The sequence below is a fragment of the Sebastes umbrosus genome, chromosome 11 (genome assembly GCF_015220745.1).
Source record: "Sebastes umbrosus isolate fSebUmb1 chromosome 11, fSebUmb1.pri, whole genome shotgun sequence".
NCBI classification, from domain to species: domain Eukaryota; kingdom Metazoa; phylum Chordata; class Actinopteri; order Perciformes; family Sebastidae; genus Sebastes; species Sebastes umbrosus.
This window is the reverse complement of record NC_051279.1, coordinates 19,472,409-19,495,001: the sequence shown is the minus strand read 5'-3', so window position 1 is coordinate 19,495,001 and position 22,593 is coordinate 19,472,409. Positions and strand designations below refer to the sequence as shown.

The 22,593-nt window shown below is 43.8% G+C and overlaps 2 protein-coding genes across 4 annotated transcripts in view; one reads left to right on the top strand and one right to left on the bottom strand.

Moving 5' to 3' along the window:
- The window catches only part of si:dkey-262k9.2, a 14,683-nt gene extending 13,216 nt beyond the window's left edge, over positions 1 to 1,467 (bottom strand). Inside the window, exon 1 of the mRNA XM_037784003.1 lies at positions 1,321 to 1,467. The gene's annotated coding sequence lies outside the window, so the exon portion shown is untranslated. The remainder of the gene's footprint in view (positions 1 to 1,320) is intronic.
- Positions 440 to 22,448, top strand: LOC119496592 (IgGFc-binding protein-like). Of its 3 annotated transcripts, none has more exons than XM_037783997.1 (28): positions 440 to 678; positions 1,721 to 2,863; positions 2,954 to 3,288; positions 3,375 to 3,936; positions 4,751 to 5,349; positions 5,436 to 5,979; positions 6,207 to 6,757; positions 6,834 to 7,386; positions 7,598 to 7,794; positions 8,197 to 8,335; positions 9,278 to 9,582; positions 9,759 to 10,335; positions 10,450 to 11,033; positions 11,921 to 12,485; positions 12,912 to 13,480; positions 13,617 to 14,178; positions 14,303 to 14,502; positions 14,696 to 14,831; positions 14,934 to 15,268; positions 15,340 to 15,904; positions 15,997 to 16,589; positions 16,672 to 17,239; positions 18,546 to 19,096; positions 19,177 to 19,729; positions 20,568 to 20,767; positions 21,548 to 21,922; positions 22,005 to 22,276; positions 22,374 to 22,448. In XM_037783997.1, exons 1-28 carry the CDS (start codon positions 636 to 638, stop codon positions 22,390 to 22,392), a joined length of 12,195 nt encoding a protein of 4,064 aa, XP_037639925.1. In that variant the 5' UTR covers positions 440 to 635; the 3' UTR covers positions 22,393 to 22,448. The 3 variants fall into 3 exon arrangements, with proteins under 3 accessions (XP_037639925.1, XP_037639924.1, XP_037639923.1); XM_037783996.1 differs by having other exon boundaries at positions 10,426 to 11,033; positions 14,937 to 15,268; XM_037783995.1 differs by having other exon boundaries at positions 10,426 to 11,033.
- The last annotated feature ends 145 nt before the right edge of the window (positions 22,449 to 22,593 follow it).

Genomic DNA, 22,593 nt, shown 5'->3' with positions numbered 1-22,593 from the left:
CTTTATTTCACAATTCTCCATGTGCTATTATAATGAAACTCAACTCTAAGTCCCTGAAATGAATGAAATCAAAATATGACAAAGATCTCTGTATATTACTTGAATATTATCTGACCCGATAACTAATGATCGCATTATCCCTTTTTTTGGTTTTATTTATGTCATGCTTTTTTTAAATTTAATTTACATTTTTTTATTTTATTGTCTGTGTAAATGTTTTATGTTTGTTGTGATATCTGCTCAGTTTTGAGGATGATAACTTTGTTATTGTAATGAATGAGTGAATACCACATGAGGCATGGGGCGTTCATGGACTCTTCTGGTGAAGTCGTAAAAAACGACCCCATTGAAGGCACCATCAGACACGCTGCTGCACGCTCTGCTAGTTAATGATAATGAGGATCACCTGGCAGTTGCAGCCTAATTGATGACGTCAACACGTTATGATTGCCAGGCGTGCCAAGCTGCAGGTGTGCTAATAGGCCATCTTTGGCATCTTTTCCCTTCGTTGCTGGCTGGCAATGTGTTGCTAGCTCATCCTTTTTCGATGTTTGGTGCTTTCCCTGGCATGCAGATATATCAGCTGTAGGGAAGACCAACTCGATATAGTTGTTTTTCCTTGATTCAGTGCAGTAATGTGGTTTGTGCTGTTGCTCCAGGTGTGCCTCCTGGGACTTGGTAAGTGGCATGGTTTACACGCCAGAGCTATTGTTTGCACTGTAGGTGTGATTAAACTAGATTCAACGGTCATTTGCACAAAGACTAGGCTAATATAACTGACTAGTTTGTCCTGCATGTTGCTTCTTTCACTCAGCGGTGTCCCATTTTTATTTTTTTTTACCTTCTTTCAATATTTGCAGCACACTTTGCATTAGCTATGTTTTTCCTCTTTCACCTGCAGCACTCCAAGTCTCAACATTTCTGCTGTCTACTTTCTATTTGTCTAGTTTTGAGTGATGAGTGGGGTATGGCTATAGTCTCAGCCTCTGGGACAACAAAAGAGTGCACACTTTATCTCCACTGCTAAAAGGGAATTATGGTTAGTAATTAGTGTCTTGAGATATTTTCATTTTTTTCTTTGCATTAGAAGACATTGTATGTAAAAATAGATCACATAAAACCAACAGTTTGCTTTTTTTTGTCACAAAGCTTTTGCTATAAGTTACATTTATCATTTTAACTCCCACTGCTATTTATTTACAATGACAATCCATACATTAGATTAGAAGCTTGTGCTAAAAAGATAATCAGTGTGTATGAAGTAATAGTTATGCTAGTAATCTTATATTCATTTTAAGAATAACGGAAATGTGAACTTACATTAAAATTCAGCTGTTGTTCAGAGTTGTCTGTACACTGCTGGTATGTTGTTGCTCCCACGCCAAGATCCTTGTTATCATAGAAACTGCCAGAGTGAGTGTGCACGTTAATACAGGTGTAACCAGTCAGGAACTAGGTTCTCCATTGGCTGCTGAACTTGTTGAAATCTGACACCACTGGTCTTATCTCTTGCAAAAGTTAACTTGCTGTGCACATGGGGAAGCTTGCTCACTGCTCTCAGTCAATACACTGAGTTGTTTACTGTCAATCATCAACTGCTTTCGAGAGTAGTTAATCTTTGTTTTTAAATCATGTTATTTTTTTATGCACATTTCCTGCATATTCAAATGTTTTATATTGAATAAGGAAGCATAACTCATTTTTATATTTTCCTTTGCAGGCCTGTCCGTGGCCAGTCCTGGTAGGAAGTTTCTCATTATGTTTCCCCCTCATAATGACCCAACAGCAAATGTTAGCCATCAAGTAACTATCACAGCCACCGGTGTTTGGACCTCAGTCACTGTGCAGGTGCTGGAAAGTAGCTTTGTGCAACACATCTTCCTCTCTGGTAACCAGTCAAAGACGATTCACCTGCCGTTGTCTGTGGGAATGACCAGCGATCGCTCCTCCTACCTCCTCAGTGTGAATTCTGTATGGCCCGTTACAGCCCTTGCCTCATTCTGTACCCAGACTGGTTGTGATCACAGCCTCCTTCATGACGTGTCCTCCTGGGGGACCCACTACTATCCCGTCACTCCTAACTTCCCTAACCAGACTGCTGTCAGCCAGATGGTGATCACCAGCTCAGACCGGGGGACAGCAGTGGACGTCTTCCTCTCAGGGGAAGTGCTCTGTGAAGGCAAAGTGTACACCAGGGGTGGTGTCCTTAGGTTGTATGTAGGGGCGCTGCAGAGCGTTTATCTACAGAGCAACTCCAGCCTCTCTGGCTCAGAGTTGATCTCCAAAGAAGCCGTAGGTGTAGTGGTTGGTTTTACCCGCTCCAAACACACACCTGGGGATTGCTTGTATGGATTTGCAGAGCTGAAACCAGTCACACGCTGGAGCTTTGATTACATTATCCCTCCCTTGGTAAAGACAGGAATGAGCTCCAGTTTCCTGTTGGCTATAGCTTCTATCAACTCTGACCTGGACGTCACTGCCAGCACCGGGCGAAAGACAGTGTCTCTCATTGGCGGCGTTATGAAGACCATCCCTATTGTGACCTCAGATAAAATCCACATTACTAGTGACAGTCCTCTTCAACTTGTTTTCTTCAAACGTGGGAATGCACAGAGGCCTTCAATTCTAACAGTACTGCCATCTGTTGATGATATCTGCCAGACTGTACCTATGTTTGATTCAGGTGATATGCAGCATGATAACAATACCCACACAGGAGATTTAAAGTCTGGTGTTAAATTCTCCCCAAAGCCCAACATTACTCAGCTGCCTGATAATGCAGAACCCAGTTCTCTTCACACAGACACAGATGTGGGACACTATCTGAGTACCATGAACAGACATCCAGCAGTGTGTGAGACAAGTACGTATTGAGGCTTTTTGAGTGACTTTGCATTACATGTTGAGCATGTGTTGATGAATAAGCACACTTAACTTCTCTTTTTATTTTCAGCTGCAGCTTCATGTGAAAATAAGCACTGTGGTCAGAAACGGAAATGCTCTATTAAAGAGGGGAAATCAGTCTGTTCTTCGGAAACTAAGATATGCTCTGCATGGGGTGACTCTTACTACCGCACGTTTGATGGAAGAGATTTGATCCTACAGGGAAACTGCAACTACACTTTAGTTCAGACGTCCTGCCCAGGCTTGAATGCTTCAGTTCCACTACAGATTAATATAGCCCGAGCATATTTGAACAGTGCCACCATCTCCACCATCCACACGGTGCAGATAAGCATCCAGGGCTTTAATATCTCCATAGTTAAAGAAGACAAAAATCATGTTAGGGTGAGTGTACTGAACTTACTTAATTAAACATGCACTTTTTTGTAGCTGTTCATTTACTTTGTCTGTTCTTGCATTTAAACTCCTAGATTAACGAACAGAAGAGGAACCTGCCCCTCACCCTTGGAGATGGGTCCCTGAGCTTTTATCCAAGTGGTTCCAGCGTTGTCTTACACACTGACTTCGGCCTGACTCTGCAGTATGACTGGAAGCACCATCTCCAGGTTGAAGTTGGCCCAGAGCTGTATGGAGGCCTGTGCGGTTTGTGTGGAAATGCTAATCACCGCTCCTCTAATGGCACCGATGAGACCCAGACTGTGAATTTGACCCTCCCATGGGTGGTGAACAGTGACGCAGGCTCCTGTAAAGAAGATTGTGGTGGTGTCTCATGTACAGTGTGCCAAACCAAATCATTTCCTAGCATTAAAGGTGACTCCCTCCGGATTGGGTGCACTATTCTGCAGAGGAGCGGGGGACCCTTTGCAGATTGCCACTCACATATTGATCCTGAGCAATTTGTTCGTAGCTGTGTAAACAACCTGTGTGTCAATGAAGCTGCCTCTTCTATGTGCAAGATCTTGACGGCCTACGCCAACATCTGCCAGAGGCTCTCGGCCAGAGTCCAACATTGGAGAACCATCTCCAATTGTAGTGAGTTTAAAGATTTTTTTTTTTATTCTTAAGTCACTGGTTCCCAACCTGGGGGTCCCCACCCCCACTAGGGGTCGCCAAAGCTTCACGGGGGGATCATGAGGCCCTTTTTGATTTTCATGGGGTGTAAGACAACTTTTTTTAAATATATAGTTAGCCTATATATCAGCATTTCATTTATTTCTGTGAAGAAAACTAAATGAAATTATTTTTAAAGTGTATTTTTATTTAAGATAAAAAAACAGATAAGGGCATGGTAAAGACCTGAACACAAGCTATATTCACAGAGCCTTCCCTCTCTGCTGAACGGACTTGTCCTTTATTAGAAAAGTACGCAGTTAAAACAACCAAAGAGCTGATGGAACAATGGCCAAGCATCAGGGAGAAGAAAACACCGAATTGTCAAAAAAGAAGTGAAGAGTATGTGTGATTTTAAGAATATAAAAAATACACAATACAGACAAATTGTATTAAACGTTACTAATAATAACAGGAAAACTCATCTCTGATGCAATATTCACAATAAATAATTGCTCAAAATTCATCCAAATCACTTGTGTTACACAAATCTGTATTGCAGTTATTGAGTTCACTATTTGGGTTAATTGTGCAATTTATCAGTTGTTCTGTACTGTTATTGATACGCATTGAATATAATATGAAATAACCAAAAAATAAGTCACCTAGCCTGGGGTTGTCAGTTTACTCAATGATAGAAAAGGGGTCCCTTAAGGAAAAAGGTTGGGAACCACTGTTTTAAGTGATAACATGTTTTGCTGAATACAATGCTAAGAGTATGTTGTTCCTTTCACAGCTATGGCATGTCCTATGAACAGCCACTATGAGAGCTGTGGTACTCCCTGCCCTGCTACCTGCGCCAACCGAGATGCCCCTCGTAAATGCTCCGTGCCTCAATGCCTGGAATCATGCCAATGCAACAGGGGGTATTTGCTGAGTGGTGGGAAGTGCGTACCACCTAGCAAGTGTGGTTGTCTTCACCAGGGTTCCTACTATCACCCTAAGGAGAGCTTCTGGATCGGCGAGCACTGCCAGGAGAAATGTGTCTGCCAGCTGAGCTCCAAGAGGGTCATGTGTGCTCCGTCTCATTGCCAAGATGGGAAAGTGTGCAAGGTTCTGAATGGCGTCCTGGGCTGCCACGTGGACGGGCCTGGGGTGTGCATAGCCAAAGGAGATCCTCATTACACCACCTTTGACGGGCGTAAATTTGATGTGCATGGCAACTGTACTTACCTACTCACTTCTCACTGTCCCACCTGGGGGGACCTGGACGACTTTACTGTAGAGGTCCAGAGCCAGACGGAGGCTACTACAAATGTTTCCTTTCGGCGTGTTAAAATGGTGGTCTCTGGTTATTCCATTGAGATGACGAATGATCGGAGTAACAGAGTTATGGTAGGTTAATTTATTTTCCACAATGTATCTAGATAGAGCAATGTTTTTCTCCACTTGCAGTGTTAACATTACTCCACTTGTTTCAGGTAAATGGTCTGCTGCTGCATCTTCCATCTGTATTGAGCCGAGGCAAAGTTAAGATCTACATGACTGGACGCTCAAAGTGTATAGAGACGGACTTTGGCGTTGTTGTAACGTACAGCTCTGACGTCCTGATTGTTCAAATGCCGAGGGTCTACTCTGGTAATCTCTGTGGCCTGTGCGGGAACTTTAATGCTAATCCAGAAGATGATCTGATGCCTGACGACGACGAATCTGATATTTCTCAAGCCGTTAGATACTGGCAAACCAGCAATGAATGCCTGGACGTGCCTGTGAACACCCCGGGGTGCAATTCACAAGATATGGATCTTTATGAGGGAAAAGATTTCTGTGTAAGGTTGCTGGATACAGAGGGAGCGTTCCAGAGCTGCCACGCAACGGTTGATCCAGAAGATTTCTACGATAACTGCGTCCATGACCTCTGTTATAGTAACCAGACGACCCTGTGTCAGATTCTGTCCAGCTACGTTGCGGTGTGTCAAGAAATGGGAGCTATAGTGGATGAATGGAGGGCTCCCAACTTTTGTAGTAAGTAACCATGTTGAAATCTCATGTTATAATTTATAAAGGAACAGTGTGTAACATTTTGGGGGATCTATTAGCAGAAATGGAATATAGTATTCATAACTGTTTTCTTTAGTATATAATCACCAGAAACTAAGAATTGTGTTTTCGTTAGAATAAGCCCTTCACATACATATACTGTACGTACAGAATAGGAATATTTTGAATGACATTTTTTCTCTCTTTCGTAGAGCTCTTCTGCCCATCTAATAGTGAATACCGCCTGTGCTCCAGTCACATGTCTGACTGTGTAAAAAACCCAAGTCCTCGAGCAGTGAAATGCAAAGAAGGCTGTTTCTGCAAACCTGGGTTTTTCCACAGTGGTGGAGGATGTGTACCAAACTCTGATTGTGGCTGCGTTTACAATGATGTTTACTATGAAATCAATGAGAACTTCTACCCTGATGAGCAATGTCGGCTGCACTGTGTCTGCGTGGGCCACAGCAGAGTGCAATGTACCAACCACACATGTCCAAACGGAACAAAATGTGCCATCCAAGATGGCCAGAGGGCATGTCATGCACCACAACCTGTTAAATGTGCAGTCATGGGTGGCAGACACTTCAGGGGCTACGATGGACGTAGCTTTGACTTTAATATGGGAAGCTGCCGTTATGTTCTGTCCCAGGTTTGTGATGGGGAAGAGTCTGACCCCACTGTTATTATCCAGCAAGGACAGCTGCACATCAGGGTCCATGGAGTGAACATGTCTTTGGGGATGGAGCATTTGGGAAAAGTAAAGGTAAGTAGTTGCACATTTACAAACACAAACTGTTTTAGTGTGCCTTGATTGTAACTCTAACATTTAAATGTTCCAGATTGATGGTGTTTTGAGGGGTCTTCCTGTCCAGCTGGATCACATAGCAGTACTGCACTCTGGCTCGCTGACTCGTGTTGTTGTAGGAACAGGAGTTGTCAGTTATGGAGGGCCTGATCTGATACAAATAGTGACTCCTGCCTCCCATAGAAAAATGTGTGGCTTGTGTGGAAACATCAGCGCTGTTGCTGCAGATGACAAACGGAGCCCGAATGGCAGCCTCGCAAGCGATGTTTCCACCTTTGCATCCTCCTGGTCACTTTCATCACCTGGAACGAACTGCTCTGAAGAATGTGATCTCTGCTCAGCATGCAACTCCACCGCGGCAGCTGAATTTGCTTCTGCTAACTTCTGTGGCATGCTGCTTGCTCCTGCAGGATCATTTAGTGGATGTCACTCCACTGTGGACCCTGAGCCCTTCTTTCAGAACTGTGTGAATGACTTGTGTGTGTCTAATGGGAATGAGAAATTTCTTTGCAGTAGTTTGAGCGAGTACACTTTTGCATGCCAGGAGGCAAGAGCTACAGTCAAACCATGGAGGGGGAAGAAGTGCTGTGAGTATTATATTAATCTCGACTCTCTTGCGTGTACATGTGTTGTTTTATCAGTCTGTCATGGTGTGCCAGTGAATGTAAATCATACATGTCTGCACACATGCTTCTCTTGTACTTTTTAGAGCTCTGGCAAGCTCTGTACAGTGAAGTTGCCAGAATGATGTAAGGCAAGCTGGACTATGAACCCTTTTTTTTCTCCCCCCTCCCACAGCGCTCTCATGCCCTGAAAACTCTCACTATAATATATGTGTCAGTGCGTGCCCCGAGTCCTGTGGTATTTTATCCGATATCCCTTGCCCGTGGGGCTGTTATGAGGGATGTCAATGTGAGCCTGGATACATGCAGAGTGGAAATGGCTGCGTCAAAGCTGAAAAATGTGGTTGCCTTTACCTTGGGCACTACTATGAGGTGAGTAGCGACACATTATTTAGCATTTATATTTTCCTTTTATCCCAGCATTTCATTTATGATTTTTCTTAATGCAGTGACACTATTTATTTAGACTGGGATTTGACCTGAAAATTGCATCTTTGTTTGACCTCTGATAAACCTATTGGTTCACTCAGGTGTTACAGTTATACTGTTTCCACAGTTGAGCTAAACAAGTGACATGCCCTAGCTATTCCCTGCACTGTTAATAATATGACTCATTAACGTATTGACTGAAAGTACATATACCTCACCTGTGTGCGGCATGACTAATCCCAAAAGTCCCAGGCCTTTGTGTTTTCCTGGCTTGTTTTTGTTTGCTTTGTGTTTTAGAAAACAGTTGTGTAACACACACCAACAGTGACTCACTGTTCTCTGTAGATCGGGGAGATATCGTGGACTGGGGGATGCTCCGAGCAGTGTAACTGCTCCGCCGCTGCCACCATGTGCTGCGAGCCAGCCTCTTGCCCCAAGGGAGAGAGCTGCACCCTTAACGATACCTGGGGCTGTGCAAGGAAAGGTAGGCTCAGCTGGTTCTGCTGGGTTGGCTGACATTTCCTCACAGGCTGACTGTCACTCAGCTGCACCATCTAACACTCTTTGGTCTAGACCTTGCATTATCAAATTTTATATGTCACTTTGTTTTTCTGCTGGGGAAGCCTCATACATAGCACACAGGTGTTTTTTTTTATCTCAGTGTCCTGTATTTTCACCTAAAATAAGGTTAAACAGTCGCCCCTTTGAATAGTCCATTATGTACTCCTCTCTGCCTGGGGGCTTGAGCAGGATTGCAATGCTTGTAGTGGTGGAAAGTAACTAAGTACATTTATTCAACTTCTGATGTAATTTTACTTTACTTGAGCATTTCTATTTTATGGTACTTTTTACTTCTACTCCACTACAATTCAGAGGTAATATTTTACTTTTTACTCCACTACATTTACCTGACAGCTTTCTTTGCTAGTCACTTTAGAAGTTAAGATTTTACAAACAAAACGTAATTTATAAAACATGATCCTGTACTACAGATTAAACTATCCAACATAACATAAAGTAGTTCACATGTGCTCCACCTCCACCAGCTGTCACATTGAAATGCTGCATATGTGTTAAAGCATCAGTAATAATATTCCAATACTATGATATATAACAACAAGTACTTTAAGTATATTTTGATAATACTTTTGTACTTTTACTTAAGTAAGATTTTGAATGTAGGATTTTTACTGTATTTCTACACTGTGGTAGTAGTACTTTTACCTAAGTAAAATATCTAAGTACTTCTTCCACCACTGAATGTTCATCAATCACAATGCACCTGTTATTATTTTACTTGTCCTCCACAGAAGCCTATGACATGAAATTTAAATGCGATGTCACAAATAATTAATTTAATATGCATTTACATTTGTTGCCAATTCCTTCTACCTAAACTGCCATTAATCTGATTTAATATTTTCAGATAATGATCATAATGTCTGTGAAAAAGGAGAGACTTGTGGAGTCCAGAGCCAGCCTCTGCAAACCCAGTGTTGGGTACTGGGAGGCGCCCACTTCTACACTTTTGATGGAAAGGTGTTTGAATTCCTAGGAAACTGCACCTACACTCTGATCCATATATTGAACGAGACCAGTGAGAATATGACCTTTTGGGTCGGGGTACAGAAAGACAGGACCCCCAACGAGGCTTCCTCACTTAAAGCTATTCATGTCAAAGTGGCTAAAGACAATATTACCATCTACAGAGGGGAAAAAGGCTATGCTTGGGTAAGTTTGAATTGGGAAATGCAAACAGTCACATCACCATTCTAGCCTAACTGTTTGTGATTATTATTTAGTTCATGATTTTTCACACTGATATACTATGAGGGTTACGGTTTTACCACAAAATTGCATGAAAAATGCATTCTGTACATACAAATGTGTTTGTGCTCTCTCCACAGATAAATGGCGAGAAAAGGCTACTACCTGTGACTCTACAGTTTGGACTCGTGAAGATTTATCAGAGTGGCATTTTTGTTTTTGTGGATACTAATCTGGGCATCCAAATTAAGTATGACTGCTCTCATATTGCCACCATCTTCCTCTCTAATACAAGAGAAGTCCACGGGATGTGTGGCAATAATAATGGCATCAAAGACGATGACCTCAGGACCCCACAGGGTGAGGCTGTTGACGCTACCACCTTTGGCTGGAGCTGGAGAGTTCCTGATCAGGAAGCTCGGTGCACAGCAGATTGTGGAGACGCATGCCCACGCTGCACTGCCCAGCAGCTACTAGAGAAAGACGTAGCCGGTCAATGGATCTCCATGCACGAGTACATTTGGGCACCACAAAATCCATTCTACCTGTGCCGGGAAGTTGTTAACTACACTGAAATCTCTGCAGCTGTGAGCATGTTTGACCTGTGCTCTAGTAATGACATTCAGAAGGCCTTCTGCCTGATCTTGGAGGCCTATGCTGCCGCCTGTCAAAATGCCCAGATCCAGATCGGAGAGTGGAGGAATAGCACCTTTTGCCGTAAGCAAATTTGTGTTCATTTTGCAATTTAAAATGTGTCTTACAAACCAACACATAACTGGTTACAGGTTTCTTGTTGTGTGTGTGCAGTTTTTCCTCCTCCTCTCCTATCAGACATTTCCTGCCAACTGAATAGCCATTATGAGTCCTGTGGCTCAGCCTGCCCTGCTACCTGTGAGGACCCATCCGGTTCAAGACCCTGCCCCCTGGCTTGTGGCGGGACCTGCCAGTGTGACCCAGGGTTCGTCCTGGACGGTGACACCTGCGTGCCCTTGTCCCAGTGTGGCTGCACTCACAACGGCTACAGTTACCACAGCAACCAGACCTTCTGGGCCAACGAGGGATGCACTGAACGGTGCGTTTGTGACCCCCACACCCACCAGACGCAGTGCCATTTGGATTCTTGCGGCCCTGACAAATACTGCGGTCTTCAAAATGGAGTCAGAAGCTGTGTGCAACACCCCCAGCAGATGTGCATGTACGCTGGTCATCACATTGTCACCTTTGACCAGCATGACTATGATTTGCGCGGCACCTGTCAGTACCAGTTACTGGGCATGTGTGGGCAGAAACGAGGCCTCGATGCTATTGAGGTTCACGTACAGACAGATGGACACCTGGAGTCAGCACTTCATGTCCTGGTCAATGTGAGCGGTGTGCTTGTGGAGCTAAACAGCAAAAATACTGAGAGCATAGAGGTGAGTGCTAGTGTCCTGTTGTTGCTGTGTATTAGCTTTTTTTTTTCTTTTAAATGTCGTGTCACACAAAGTACAATTTGACACCAGTATGTCATGAAAAATCATCTAATAATTGACCCCCTGAGACCCGCGATCCCGACCGACTTTACGGTCTTTCGGAGGCTGTACCAGGTTTAGTTTTTGTTTTTTTTAAACCTAGGATAATCACAGCCTCATGAAAATAACCACAAACTAGAGACCTAGATAATTCAGATGAAGGATGTCTTTCCTAGCTATATATTGACAATAAGGGGGTTTCTGAGCAGTTTCTAGAACAGAAATGCTCACCATCCAATCACCGAAAAATGCAAATGTCAAAGGTTTTTGATACCAAATCGCAGCATGGCTTTTTCTATGGTGTTCCTCAAGGTCTTGGTGTCTTAATGTGGTATTTTGGAAGAATTATTGATCATTTTTATCAATTCTCGAGTGGTAAAAAATGGTTACATATAGCACCAAATCTGTGTAACAAATGATATCAACTCAAAAATTGCTGCAATAACTTAAGACATAAGTGAGCATGGGAATGGCCATCATATACTCCTATCATAATATTCTAATCCCTTATACACTCTCACAATTTATTTTAATTAATTCATGACTAGAAGAACTTGACACTGTGCTGAATCTCAAATTAATCTTCAGGTTCCCGGCTTTCCGATGATTTACACCACTATGTAACACATGCTGTTGACGATCTATCTCCCCCTAAAGAACCCCTGTACCCCCCTAAAAAAGACAAACCGGTCTATTGTGGGTCTCGGAGGGTTAAACCAGACTGCACAACGTGAAGTGAAAATGTGTTGCCCTGTTCTGACTTTCAAATGCTATTCTGGCCCCCCCTACAGGTCGATGGTGTCAAGAGGAACATGCCCTATCACAGCCCCACTGCAATGGCTTTCTCTTTGGTGCTGCACACTTACATCTACACAGATATGGGCTTTGAGCTGAGTCTCAGCACAGAGGGCATAATTGGCATTAGTCTCTCCAGTAAATATGCAAATGCTACTTGTGGCCTGTGTGGTAACTTCAACTCTGACCCTGCTGATGACCTCACAGCAAATAGCCCGAAGGAGCATCTCTTTCCCGAGCTTTTTGGAAAACATTGGAGAAGTGGGCAGAATCCTTGGTGTGTGGAAGGCTGCCTTGGAGGAAGTTGTCCAAACTGTTCATCTGAGCGTCTGGCCCGCTTCTCTGACCCGGAGGCCTGCGGGAAGATTCTGGAAGTTAATGGACCATTCAGACACTGTCATGGCAAAGTGGACCCCTCCAGCTTTTACAAGCGCTGCGTCAGTGACCTGTGTCTTCACGGAGGTCTCCAGCCTGCACTGTGTCACTCCCTGGCAGAGTACGCCGCTGTCTGCCTTTCCCACAAGGCTACAGTTTATGCCTGGAGGAGTCCTGGATTCTGCTGTGAGTGTTAATGTGCTCCCAGCTCTGTTGTGCCACTGAATTAAATTAATATCCTCTACATTTGTAAACTGTGCTGTTTGGAGTTCAGCATCATTGCACACAGAATTAAATATGGAGAGTTTGCAGATGCCTGTGCAAGCACACAACACTTCATCATGTTTAGATCGTTGATGTTGATCACGCAACATGAGGAAAAGAGAATGGAGATTATTTGCATATAAATCAGATATGGTTGTAAGTGCTTAATGTAAAGTTTGTATATTGAAAATGTTAGTATAAAGTGTGCTGTGGCTCATATTGGTATGGAGGCCACAACCTTCAAGGTGCTATTGGACCACTAGATGGTACTAATGCATCACTGGTCAACCTTAACCTTTACAACATTTTCCTGTCTTAAGTGACTGCTGTCTCTCTGTGTCTCTGCAGATCTGTCCTGTCCCTCCAATACCAGCTACAACATGAGTTCTGCCTCTGTTCACCTCTGTCTCGGCTGGCAGAATAAAACCGTAGAGATGCCTCTAAAGACTGAGGAGAACTGCCTTTGTGAAGCCGGTTTAGTACACACTGGCAGCCTGTGTGTCCATCCAGAAAACTGTGGCTGCTCTCACCATGGAGAATACCTCAGGGCAGGGCAGGAGGTGTCTACATGCAAGCAAAGCTGTTTATGTCACGCCGGGGGACACATGACTTGTAGTAATGTCTCCTGCGGAGAGGATGAGGACTGTAAGCTTATTAGGGGTGTTCAAGGTTGCCACCCCAAACCCAAAGTGGCACACTGCTCTGTTGATGGCTCCCAGTACACCACGTTTGACGGACAGGCATTTGAATTTCATGGTTCATGTAACTACACCCTGGTGCAGATGTGCCTCAATAAAGTGGATGTGGAGCCCGTTTTGATAGCTGCACAGGGCAACCGTAGCGAGGGCAGGCAGATATACTTGCAAGTCAATAAAATGTATTTTAAGACGTCAACGGCTTTTCCTGGAAAAATTGAGGTAATTCATGTAATGATTTCACAGCCTTCAACATGATTTATTGTTCATCTCCCAGCATCCACTGTAAAGGGATTTTTCACAGCATACACAAACTGTACTGTATATTATGTTTTTAAACGTGAATTATTTCACCCAGGTAAACGGATTTTATGAGAACCTGCCGTTCTCCCGGAGCAACGTCACCGTACATCAGAAAAACGGACGGATAACCATCAAGACCCCACAGTCGATTGAGCTTATATCGGACCTGCAAAACCACATTCTGGTCAAGATCCCCGACATTTACCGCCAGACCACCTGTGGCCTCTGTGGCAACTATAATGATGATCCCTCAGATGACCTGCTGCTTCCCAATGGCACCATGAGCTCTGATCCCGACATCGTTGGGTCATCATGGAAGTTGTCTGAAAACGACACATCCTGCAGCGACACATGTGACAGTACCTGTCAACGTTGCCACTCCCCTATGCCCGAATATACCTCTGACCAGTACTGTGGCTTTCTCACCCATCCCAGGGGACCGTTCTCTTCTTGCCATCATTTAGTGTGCCCAAAGAAATACTATTCACTCTGCATGGAAACCCTTTGTGTTGCAGAGGGCCAACGCTGGGCCCTGTGTGACGCGCTGTGGGCCTATGACGCAGCATGTAAGGAGGCAGGAGGGACGGTCGGCCTCTGGACAAACACCACAGGCTGTGGTAAGTATTGATACATTGTATAGTGACTAAATTAATTATAGTGACATTTAAATTAAACACCATTCAAATGATTCAATGCAATAAGGTGATTAAGATGTGACTATCATGTGTTTTTATTTTACAGCTTATCCGTGTCCTCAGTTCAGCAACTACAGCCAATGTGCCAATGCTTGCTCCTCACTGTGTCCTGAGATCAGCCAGGCAGTGCAGTGCCACAGAGACTGTGAGGAAGGTTGCCAGTGTAATACTGGATACCTCTATGATGGCCATGACTGTATACCAGCAGAGCAGTGTGGCTGCGTACAGGGCAGGATGCGGTTCAAGGTCAGAATTAAACACTGTTTTTGTGTGCAGCCTAATTAGAAAAGTGTTAATTTAGCTAGTCCTACACACTTAGTGGGATTGGAAAATTTCTGTTTGCAATATTTTAATTAAAAATCTTCAAATTAATATTTAATTCTTTAGTAAGCACATTCCAATAATGATTTTTTTTTTCTTTTATTATTTCTATTGCTAGGCCACTGAGAGCAAACTGCTACAAAACTGTACTCTTAACTGCATCTGTGGGCCTCCTCTTGTCTGCAAGCAATATTCATGTCCTGCATTGCACAGTTGTACAGTTTCAGATGGAATAATGGGTTGCCACAAGGATGGTGAGCATTTAAATTGAAGAATCATATTTTTAGACACTGATTTTATTACTTTTCATGTTAAATGACTATTTAATGACAGAATTACTGTATTTTTCTTTTTAGCAGAGCAAAACCCAGATCCATGCGAGGGAAAATGTGATGCAACGGAGAAATGTTTCCTGAGCGATGGCGTGCCCGTCTGTGAGAGCCGTCGGGGTCTGTGCTGGGCCTGGGGAGGCCAGCACTACCACACCTTCGACGGGCTCAACTATGACTTTGAGGGAACCTGTACTTATCTGCTCGCAGCCAGCCAAGGAGCAGCATGTGGTCTGACGCCCTTTAGTGTCTCCAAAAAGAACGACTGCAGTGACAACAGTACTGCATCCTCCACACAGGTGGTCACTGTACACTCATATGGGTTCCGCATCCAGCTCAGTGGTGAAAACGACAGCATATATGTAAGTAAATGTCAGTTATTGAATGACGAAGCTGCTCAGATTGTATCACTAATTAGTCTCTTTATTTTCAGGTTAATGGTCAAGTGACTTATATTCCTGTTAATCTGCTGCGGGGAAAGATCCAGGTTTCTTACAAGGAAGGCAAAGTTCTACTGACAACTGACTTTGGTATGCGCATGGTGTTGGATGGGACCTCCACTGTTGTTGTCACACTGGACCCACACTACAAGGGCAAAGTGTACGGACTGTGTGGCAATTTTAACGGCGATCCTCAAGATGAGTATCCTGTAACTACACCTGGTTCCCCTCCCATTAACACAAGTGTGGAGTTCGCTCAGACTTACAGGCTTTTTGACGGGGACCATAACTGTTGTACTGGCTGTAAGCAGAAACTGGATGAAGTGGCCTTGCCCGCAGATGTTGTCACTGGTGACGGCAGACAGTGTGCAGTGCTCATGGATCAGAAAGGTCCGTTGGCCCACTGTCATAGTCGAGTCGATCCGGGTTCCTTCTATGAAAGTTGTGTCGACCACATGCATAACGCAGGCTCTAAAGTTGCTCTTGACCGGGCCATGTATTCGTATTCCATAGTTTGTGAAGAAGCCAGTGATGACGATCGCAGTGAAGTGACGGTTGGTAAGTAGTTGTGTTGAGGAGTGCAATATAATGCTGTCAAAATGTTCTATTGTGATAGAATCTTTAAATGACACACCAATACATCATTTCAGATGCGCGCTGTCCACCAAACAGCCACTACAAGACCTGCGGCTCAGCCTGTCCTCCGTCCTGTGAATATAACGCCACTTTCTGTACCAAGATCTGCGTGCAAGGCTGCTTCTGTAACCCCGGTTTCATTAGGAGTCAAATTGGCTGTGTGCGACCACATCAGTGTGGCTGCACAGACTCCAGTGGCAAATACCACAACCTCAACTCCACTTTCTGGACACCGGACAGCTGTGGTCAGCTCTGTACCTGTGGACCGGATACTGGAGAGATCTGCTGCCGCCCGGCCCAGTGCCCCAGGGGAATGGTCTGCAAGCAGCTACAGCACAAGAGGATGTGTCAACCTGAAAACCCCCAGAACTGCACCATTGTTACTGGGCTGCATTTTATGACCTTTGATGGACATCATTTTGACTCCGGAGACAGTTGTGCATATTCTTTGGTTCAAACCAAGGCCAACCTAACTGGACTAACGCCATTCAGTATCACTATCTCTGATGCAAGCTGCCATAAAAGGCTCTTTCATAGCCTTGATTTAACACTCTCAATCTATGGTCTGGAGGTGGAGGTGAGAAAAGATGACCCAGGAAAGGTTTTGGTGAGTACTCTGCAAGGTCTTATCTGCAATCTTCAAAATGAACCACTGTATAATTTGAATGTCTTCTGTTTTTCACTCTGAGGTGGATGGACTGTATAAGGCCTTGCCATACTCTCACCTGATAGGCCATGTAAATGCCTACCGCACACCTTCGTCTATCATCATTCACACTGATGTGGGATTACAGCTGATCGTCTACACCACCGGCACACTAATGGTTATCCTCCCCAGCAGTTATGGCTCTTCTGTCTCTGGTCTTTGTGGGAATGCCAACACTCATCCTCATGACGACCAAATGATGCCCAATGAAGAGCTTGCCCAAAATAAGCTTGAGTTTGCCCACAGCTGGAGGTCTCTGGGAGCCGAGGCCTGCAGGTCCAACTGTTCCTCCAGACCAAAGCGTTGTCCCGTTGAGGCAAAGAAGCTTTTTGAAGGCAGTGATTTTTGTGGGGTGTTGTCGAATGAGCTAGGGCCATTTGCAGACTGCGCCTCGGTGTTAAGTCCCAAGCTTTACTTCCACAGCTGTGTGACAGATTCCTGCTCATATGGCGGACACTACTCAGCACTCTGCAATTCCATTGCATCTTATGCTGCTGCCTGCCAAGCAGCTCAGCTGCCCGTCAGGCATTGGAGGAGTGACACTTTTTGTGGTGAGTATATAGTTCAGTCTGTTCCTCATTGGTAAAATTTTACTTTAACACATCACAGCTGATGATGGAGTCCAGCCTCACAGAATCGGACATTTAAAGGGTGGGTCCATCTGTGTTCTTTTGTTTTTTCACTCAAAAATGTGAGCACTAGCTGAGTCAAAGTTAGCTTTGCTAAGTTTGGAAATAACAGAAAGGGTTACTTTGGATTTTTTGAATGGGGGCTGTATGTACGCTGTGTTCTGTGAAAAAAATTATAGTTTTTGTGAATGTAATCTGGTGGCTTTGAAAAGAGCAATATAACTGCTTCAGTTCTCTGTCAGAAAGGGCTGTCTGACAGCTTTAACTCGCCATCAGACGGTTCTTTCCAACAGGGAAATGAAGCCCTTATATTGCTCTATTCAAAGCCACCAGACTCCATCCACAGAAACAGCATTTTTACCCCGCACAACACGAGAGTTGCTGGTCTACCGCTGCATCGATCGGTTAGTTAGTGTTATTGTCTGACTTTCGGATCTGACCTAATGTGGCGTCCACAGCAGTACGTTGCTTAGCTTCCGTGCCGGTACTCCTGTCTGCTTCTCCAAACTGACACTATGCTAAAACGTACATACTTTGACCAAAATTTGAATGTTCGGATTTGAATACACAAGTCTACAGGTGATTAAAACCTAAAAAATAGACCCGCAATTTTAATGTTGATACTTATACATCTGTCTGGGTTCAAAGCTGTGAAATTGGCAAGTACTTGAGGGTGCAACTTGTTGACCTTCAGGCTTTTATGAACATTTTATACAAGGAAGGCAGCAATCATGCAAACTTTGTTTGAGGGGAATGCCCACAATTATTGCCCATGATCCATAACACTTTTAACGATAAGACTGGGGTTGTCAGAAGAAGCCTGTAACAGTACCGCATATAACATAAAGTGAATAAAGAACAAGTTTATGTATGTAGCTCATTTACAAGCACTGTGCAGTTGTTTGACACATGAATGATTATCCAATAAATCACATATTTATCTGATTTGACCCTACAGCAATACAGTTTTCTCTATAAATGGAAGGCGAGCAACAAATATTTCAACTTCCTTAAATGGCCATTGAGATTAATTCAGTTCCCACAAGGTTTTGTCCATCCGAAATGTAACACTTTGAGCATTTTTGCTGTGTTGCACTCAGACATTTACAATATGAAAATCAGTAGGTTGAGTGTTAAGAGCACAGGGGGGACATTTTGGGTGGGCTTACTGTATATGTGAAAAAAGGACCAAAATTCTGACTTATTTCCCCCCTCTCTCTCCCCCAAGGTATGCCATGCCCTACGAACAGCCACTATGAGCTGTGTGGACCTCGATGTCCTGTAGTGTGCCTTGGACTGTCCTCTCCAGCAAACTGTAGTGGAGGTTGTGAGGAGGGCTGCCAGTGTGACCCAGGCTACGTCCTGAGCGATGGCCAGTGTGTGCTGGTTTCTGAATGTGGCTGCATGCACGAGGGACAGTATCGCCCTGCCGGACACTTCTACTCTGAGAAAAGCTGCCAAAAGTGTAACTGCAAAAGAGGAGAAGTGACCTGCAGCCCCATGGAAAGCTGTTCAGGAACGGATGGCCTTGCCTCGCAGTATGGGGTGTGCCAAGTGTTTGCTGGCTTTGGCTACATCACTTTCGATGGTATTATTCTGCCTCACCACGGAGCTTGCACATATGTGGTGTCAGCACTATCCTCTAAAGCCCTTCATGACTATACTCTGCTTCTTAGCTTTAAAAAGGACAGGAATGGCACTTTCACAATCAGTAGACTAGTATTTCGTTTGAATTCAATGGAAGTGTCCATTGACCCTGAAACTATATGGAAAATACAAGTAAGTTCTCCAATCTGTATTCATTCATTCATGTGTAAAAGTTTCATAAAAGCAGCCTTAACTGGTCTGTTTGATTTCAGGTAAATGGAGAAGAACGCATGATGCCTTTTGACAATGGAGAACTTAAAGCACACCAAGTTGGCAATAGACTGATTATCATCACTCCATCCGGGGTGGGAATTGACTTGTCCTCCACCCAGTACCTCAGGTTAACTGTACCGCAGGTATATGACGCCACAGTTTCGGGCCTCTGTGGGAACTTCAATGGGGACAGGTATGATGACCTGCAACTGCAAAATGGCCACCTTACCGTAAGCTTTGCAAATCTCCTGCACAGTTGGGCAGTAGAAGCTCCTGGACAGCATTGCACTGACACTTGTGGGAGAGAGTGTCATGAGTGTAAGCTGTCCCAACATGACAGCATGGTCTGTGATATCCTGTTCATCAATCGTACTGAATTCCACCGTTGCTGGAACAGTGGTGTGGAGCGGGACATTTACACACGTATGTGCACCAGGGCGGTTTGTGGTGGGGCAGGGCACATGGCTGCATGTCTGGCACTGGAAGCATATTCTGCAGCCTGCCAGGCTAAAGGAGTACCAGTGGGATCGTGGAGAGAGAACACTCGTTGTGGTAAGTGAATCATTTTGATTGTCGTTTAAATGAAGAGTTTGTAATGAATAGGGTAAAATAATTAACTTATAGATATCGCCATGAAACTTCCCCATTTGATTACTTGCATAAAGACAAGTATTTTTTGTATTACAAGTTTTCTAAAAATGGATGTTTACATATGCAAATGAGGCATTATCCTATCAAATATGCTCTAATTTACATACATTTCCAGTACAGAAATCTGAACATTAGATAAAGCTAGGTTCAAAATTCTGTTTCATTTTGACATATTAGAGTCAAAGATTTTTACAGAGCGTGTTTTAGATATCTCACTTTATCACTCCATGAATCAGAAAATACTGTCAACAGCCATAAAAAATCAATTTCCGCCGTGCTTTTAGGAATAAAATGTGATATAAATCAGGCTATGAATGATATATGAACCCCTCTGTCAAAAAAACATCAGAATATAGATAAGAACGAACCTGGAAAGTAAGTAAATCATTATAGTATATTAATACTAATAGATACCACCATAAAACTTCCAATTAATTACTTGCATTAAGACAATTATTTTTTGTATTACAAGTATTCTGAATTTTATGTTTGAATATGCAAATGAGGTATTATCTAATGCTAACTTTTGATGGATTTAAGAGAAATCTACAGACACAAATGGACAAAGTTGTAAAATAAACACCTAAATCTGTATTTTGGCAGTTTTCTTTCCACTAGTCTGAAAGAAATCATTTTAGGAAGCAAAATAGCAAAAAATCTCAAAATTGACCAGTGCATGAAAAACAATGATTTTGCCTGTAGCGTCTCCCCTTAAATGATTTGTATTTTGACCTTTTAGCTCTCCAGTGTCCTGACTGCAGCAGCCCAAGGGAGTGTGTTGACTCCAGCTCCAACTCGTGCCCTGCTCTTCTCCAACCTGGTTTTCCAACAACTGGCTGTTCAGAGGGCTGCGAGTGCCACAACGGAAATGTGTTTGATGGGGGCGAGTGCGTACCTTACAGTCAGTGTGGGTGTGTTCATCATGATATGTATATCAAGGTAAATATGTGAGCGTAATACAGACAGTAAATGCCTTGCATATTCTCAAAGGAATATGTTATCTGTAATTAAAGCTCATGTCCGGGCCACACTGCCTGCATGAGCAGCGTGACGGCTACCTCGCTGAACTGCTGCGTCTCATGTGTGTGGTGTCCACACCGCCAGCGCTGCTGCTGCACTGCTTTCTACATAGTTTGCCCTTCATGATGACCATTTCATTATAAATGTTGTTTATATTTATTTTAGACAGAACAAGTATAATTAGTGTGTGCTCATTTGTAAATAATAATAAACCAGAAGCCAATACTCAATTTATGGAGCCGTGCAAGTCGCTGCATTTTCCCCAACGCTCTCCTGCAAATATTTCAGTATAAAAGCCTTGTTAACAAATGAAGGGATTCTGTTCACAGAAAAATGCTGCTATGCAATCTTTTTTTACTTTTACGTTTTTCAAGTCTATGACAATCTACAGATATAGACATTGAAACTGTAGTAATGTTGCTGGTATGATAATATACTGTTAAACGATAATATTCACTGTCTATCTTTACTGTGAACTGCATGCAGAAAAATATAGACGACACCTCAAATCTCTAGAAGAGACGCAGCTGAGCAGCGCAGCTCTCGCGGGCCGTGTGGCTGCTCTAGCCTGTTAACATTGGCGCAGAAATGAAGAGGTTCCGCCACGCACATGCTGCTCACGCAGGCCATGTGGCCTGGCATCACATGGAGTATTTCAACAACTGCAGAATTACTTTTCTCTCCTCCTCTTCTTCTTAGATGGATGATCAATTGTTCACAGAGGACTGCACTCAGAGATGCTGGTGCCACCCTTTGGGTGGGGTGATATGTGAGGCGGCAGGCTGCAGTCCAGGGCAGCAGTGTGCTCTGAGGAATGGTCTTTGGGGCTGTCATGACAGACCTGAAGTTTGTGAGCTCATGGGCAGCATCCTCACCACACTAAGTGGGCAGCAGCTGAGCCTGGAACCTGGGTTATCTCAAAGTCTGATGTCCGTCTGTGACGAAGCAAGTGTGCAACGGTTCAGTCTGATCTCTTACCACGGACCTTGTAATGGCAGCACTTCCAGGCTCGTCACTGTGTTTCATATCCTCCTGCATGGATCATCATTTACCATACAGGAAGGCACAGTGAAGGTATAACTCCACTAAGGATTTTCATGGCCAGAAACATATATTGAAAATGTCTGTCCTAACTAACTCAGTGTTCACCCCACAGGTGAACGGACGCTTTGTGTCCCTACCTCACATCTCGCCATCGGGGGTGTCCCTGTCATCTGGTGTGAGCCAGGACAAGTCAGAGGTCGTAGTGAACCTGAGGAGAGATGCTGGGATGGAGTCAGAGCTGGACATGGAGATTGGTGTTACCACGGTGACAGTCAAGGTCCCTCTCTGGTACTCGGGCAAATTGTGTGGCCTCTGTGGAAACCTTGACGACCTCCACTCCCACAAATCAGTCATGTCATGGGTTCTCCCTGACTTTCCTGGCTGGTAAGTGATGTTCTCCACAACAATAGTACTGTGCGTGCATTGACTAATGTATCCATTTAAAATTTAATTCAATAATGAATATTTTCTCTTTTCACAGTGGCTCACTGGATGACTGACCGTTTTAATGTCCTAAGTAATGTGTATTGTTGAATGTTTAAATACAAAAACAACTGAAACAACTTTGTATATAGTCTGTCATTTACTCTCTATGCCCTTCTCATGCATTTTACTCAATACTGGCAGCACTCTTATCAGTTGGGCCCATACACCCTTTTTACATAAAGTCATCTCTGGCCAATGTTGATTAGGTTCCAATA

Excerpts from the sequence above, each read along its gene's own strand:
- LOC119496592 (XM_037783995.1), top strand. The coding sequence starts at position 636 with ATGTGGTTTGTGCTGTTGCTCCAGGTGTGCCTCCTGGGACTTG. Across the intron at positions 19,730-20,567 it reads GAGAGAGAACACTCGTTGTG|CTCTCCAGTGTCCTGACTGC; the intron begins GTAAGTGAATCA and ends TTGACCTTTTAG. Across the intron at positions 20,768-21,547 it reads ATCATGATATGTATATCAAG|ATGGATGATCAATTGTTCAC; the intron begins GTAAATATGTGA and ends TCTTCTTCTTAG.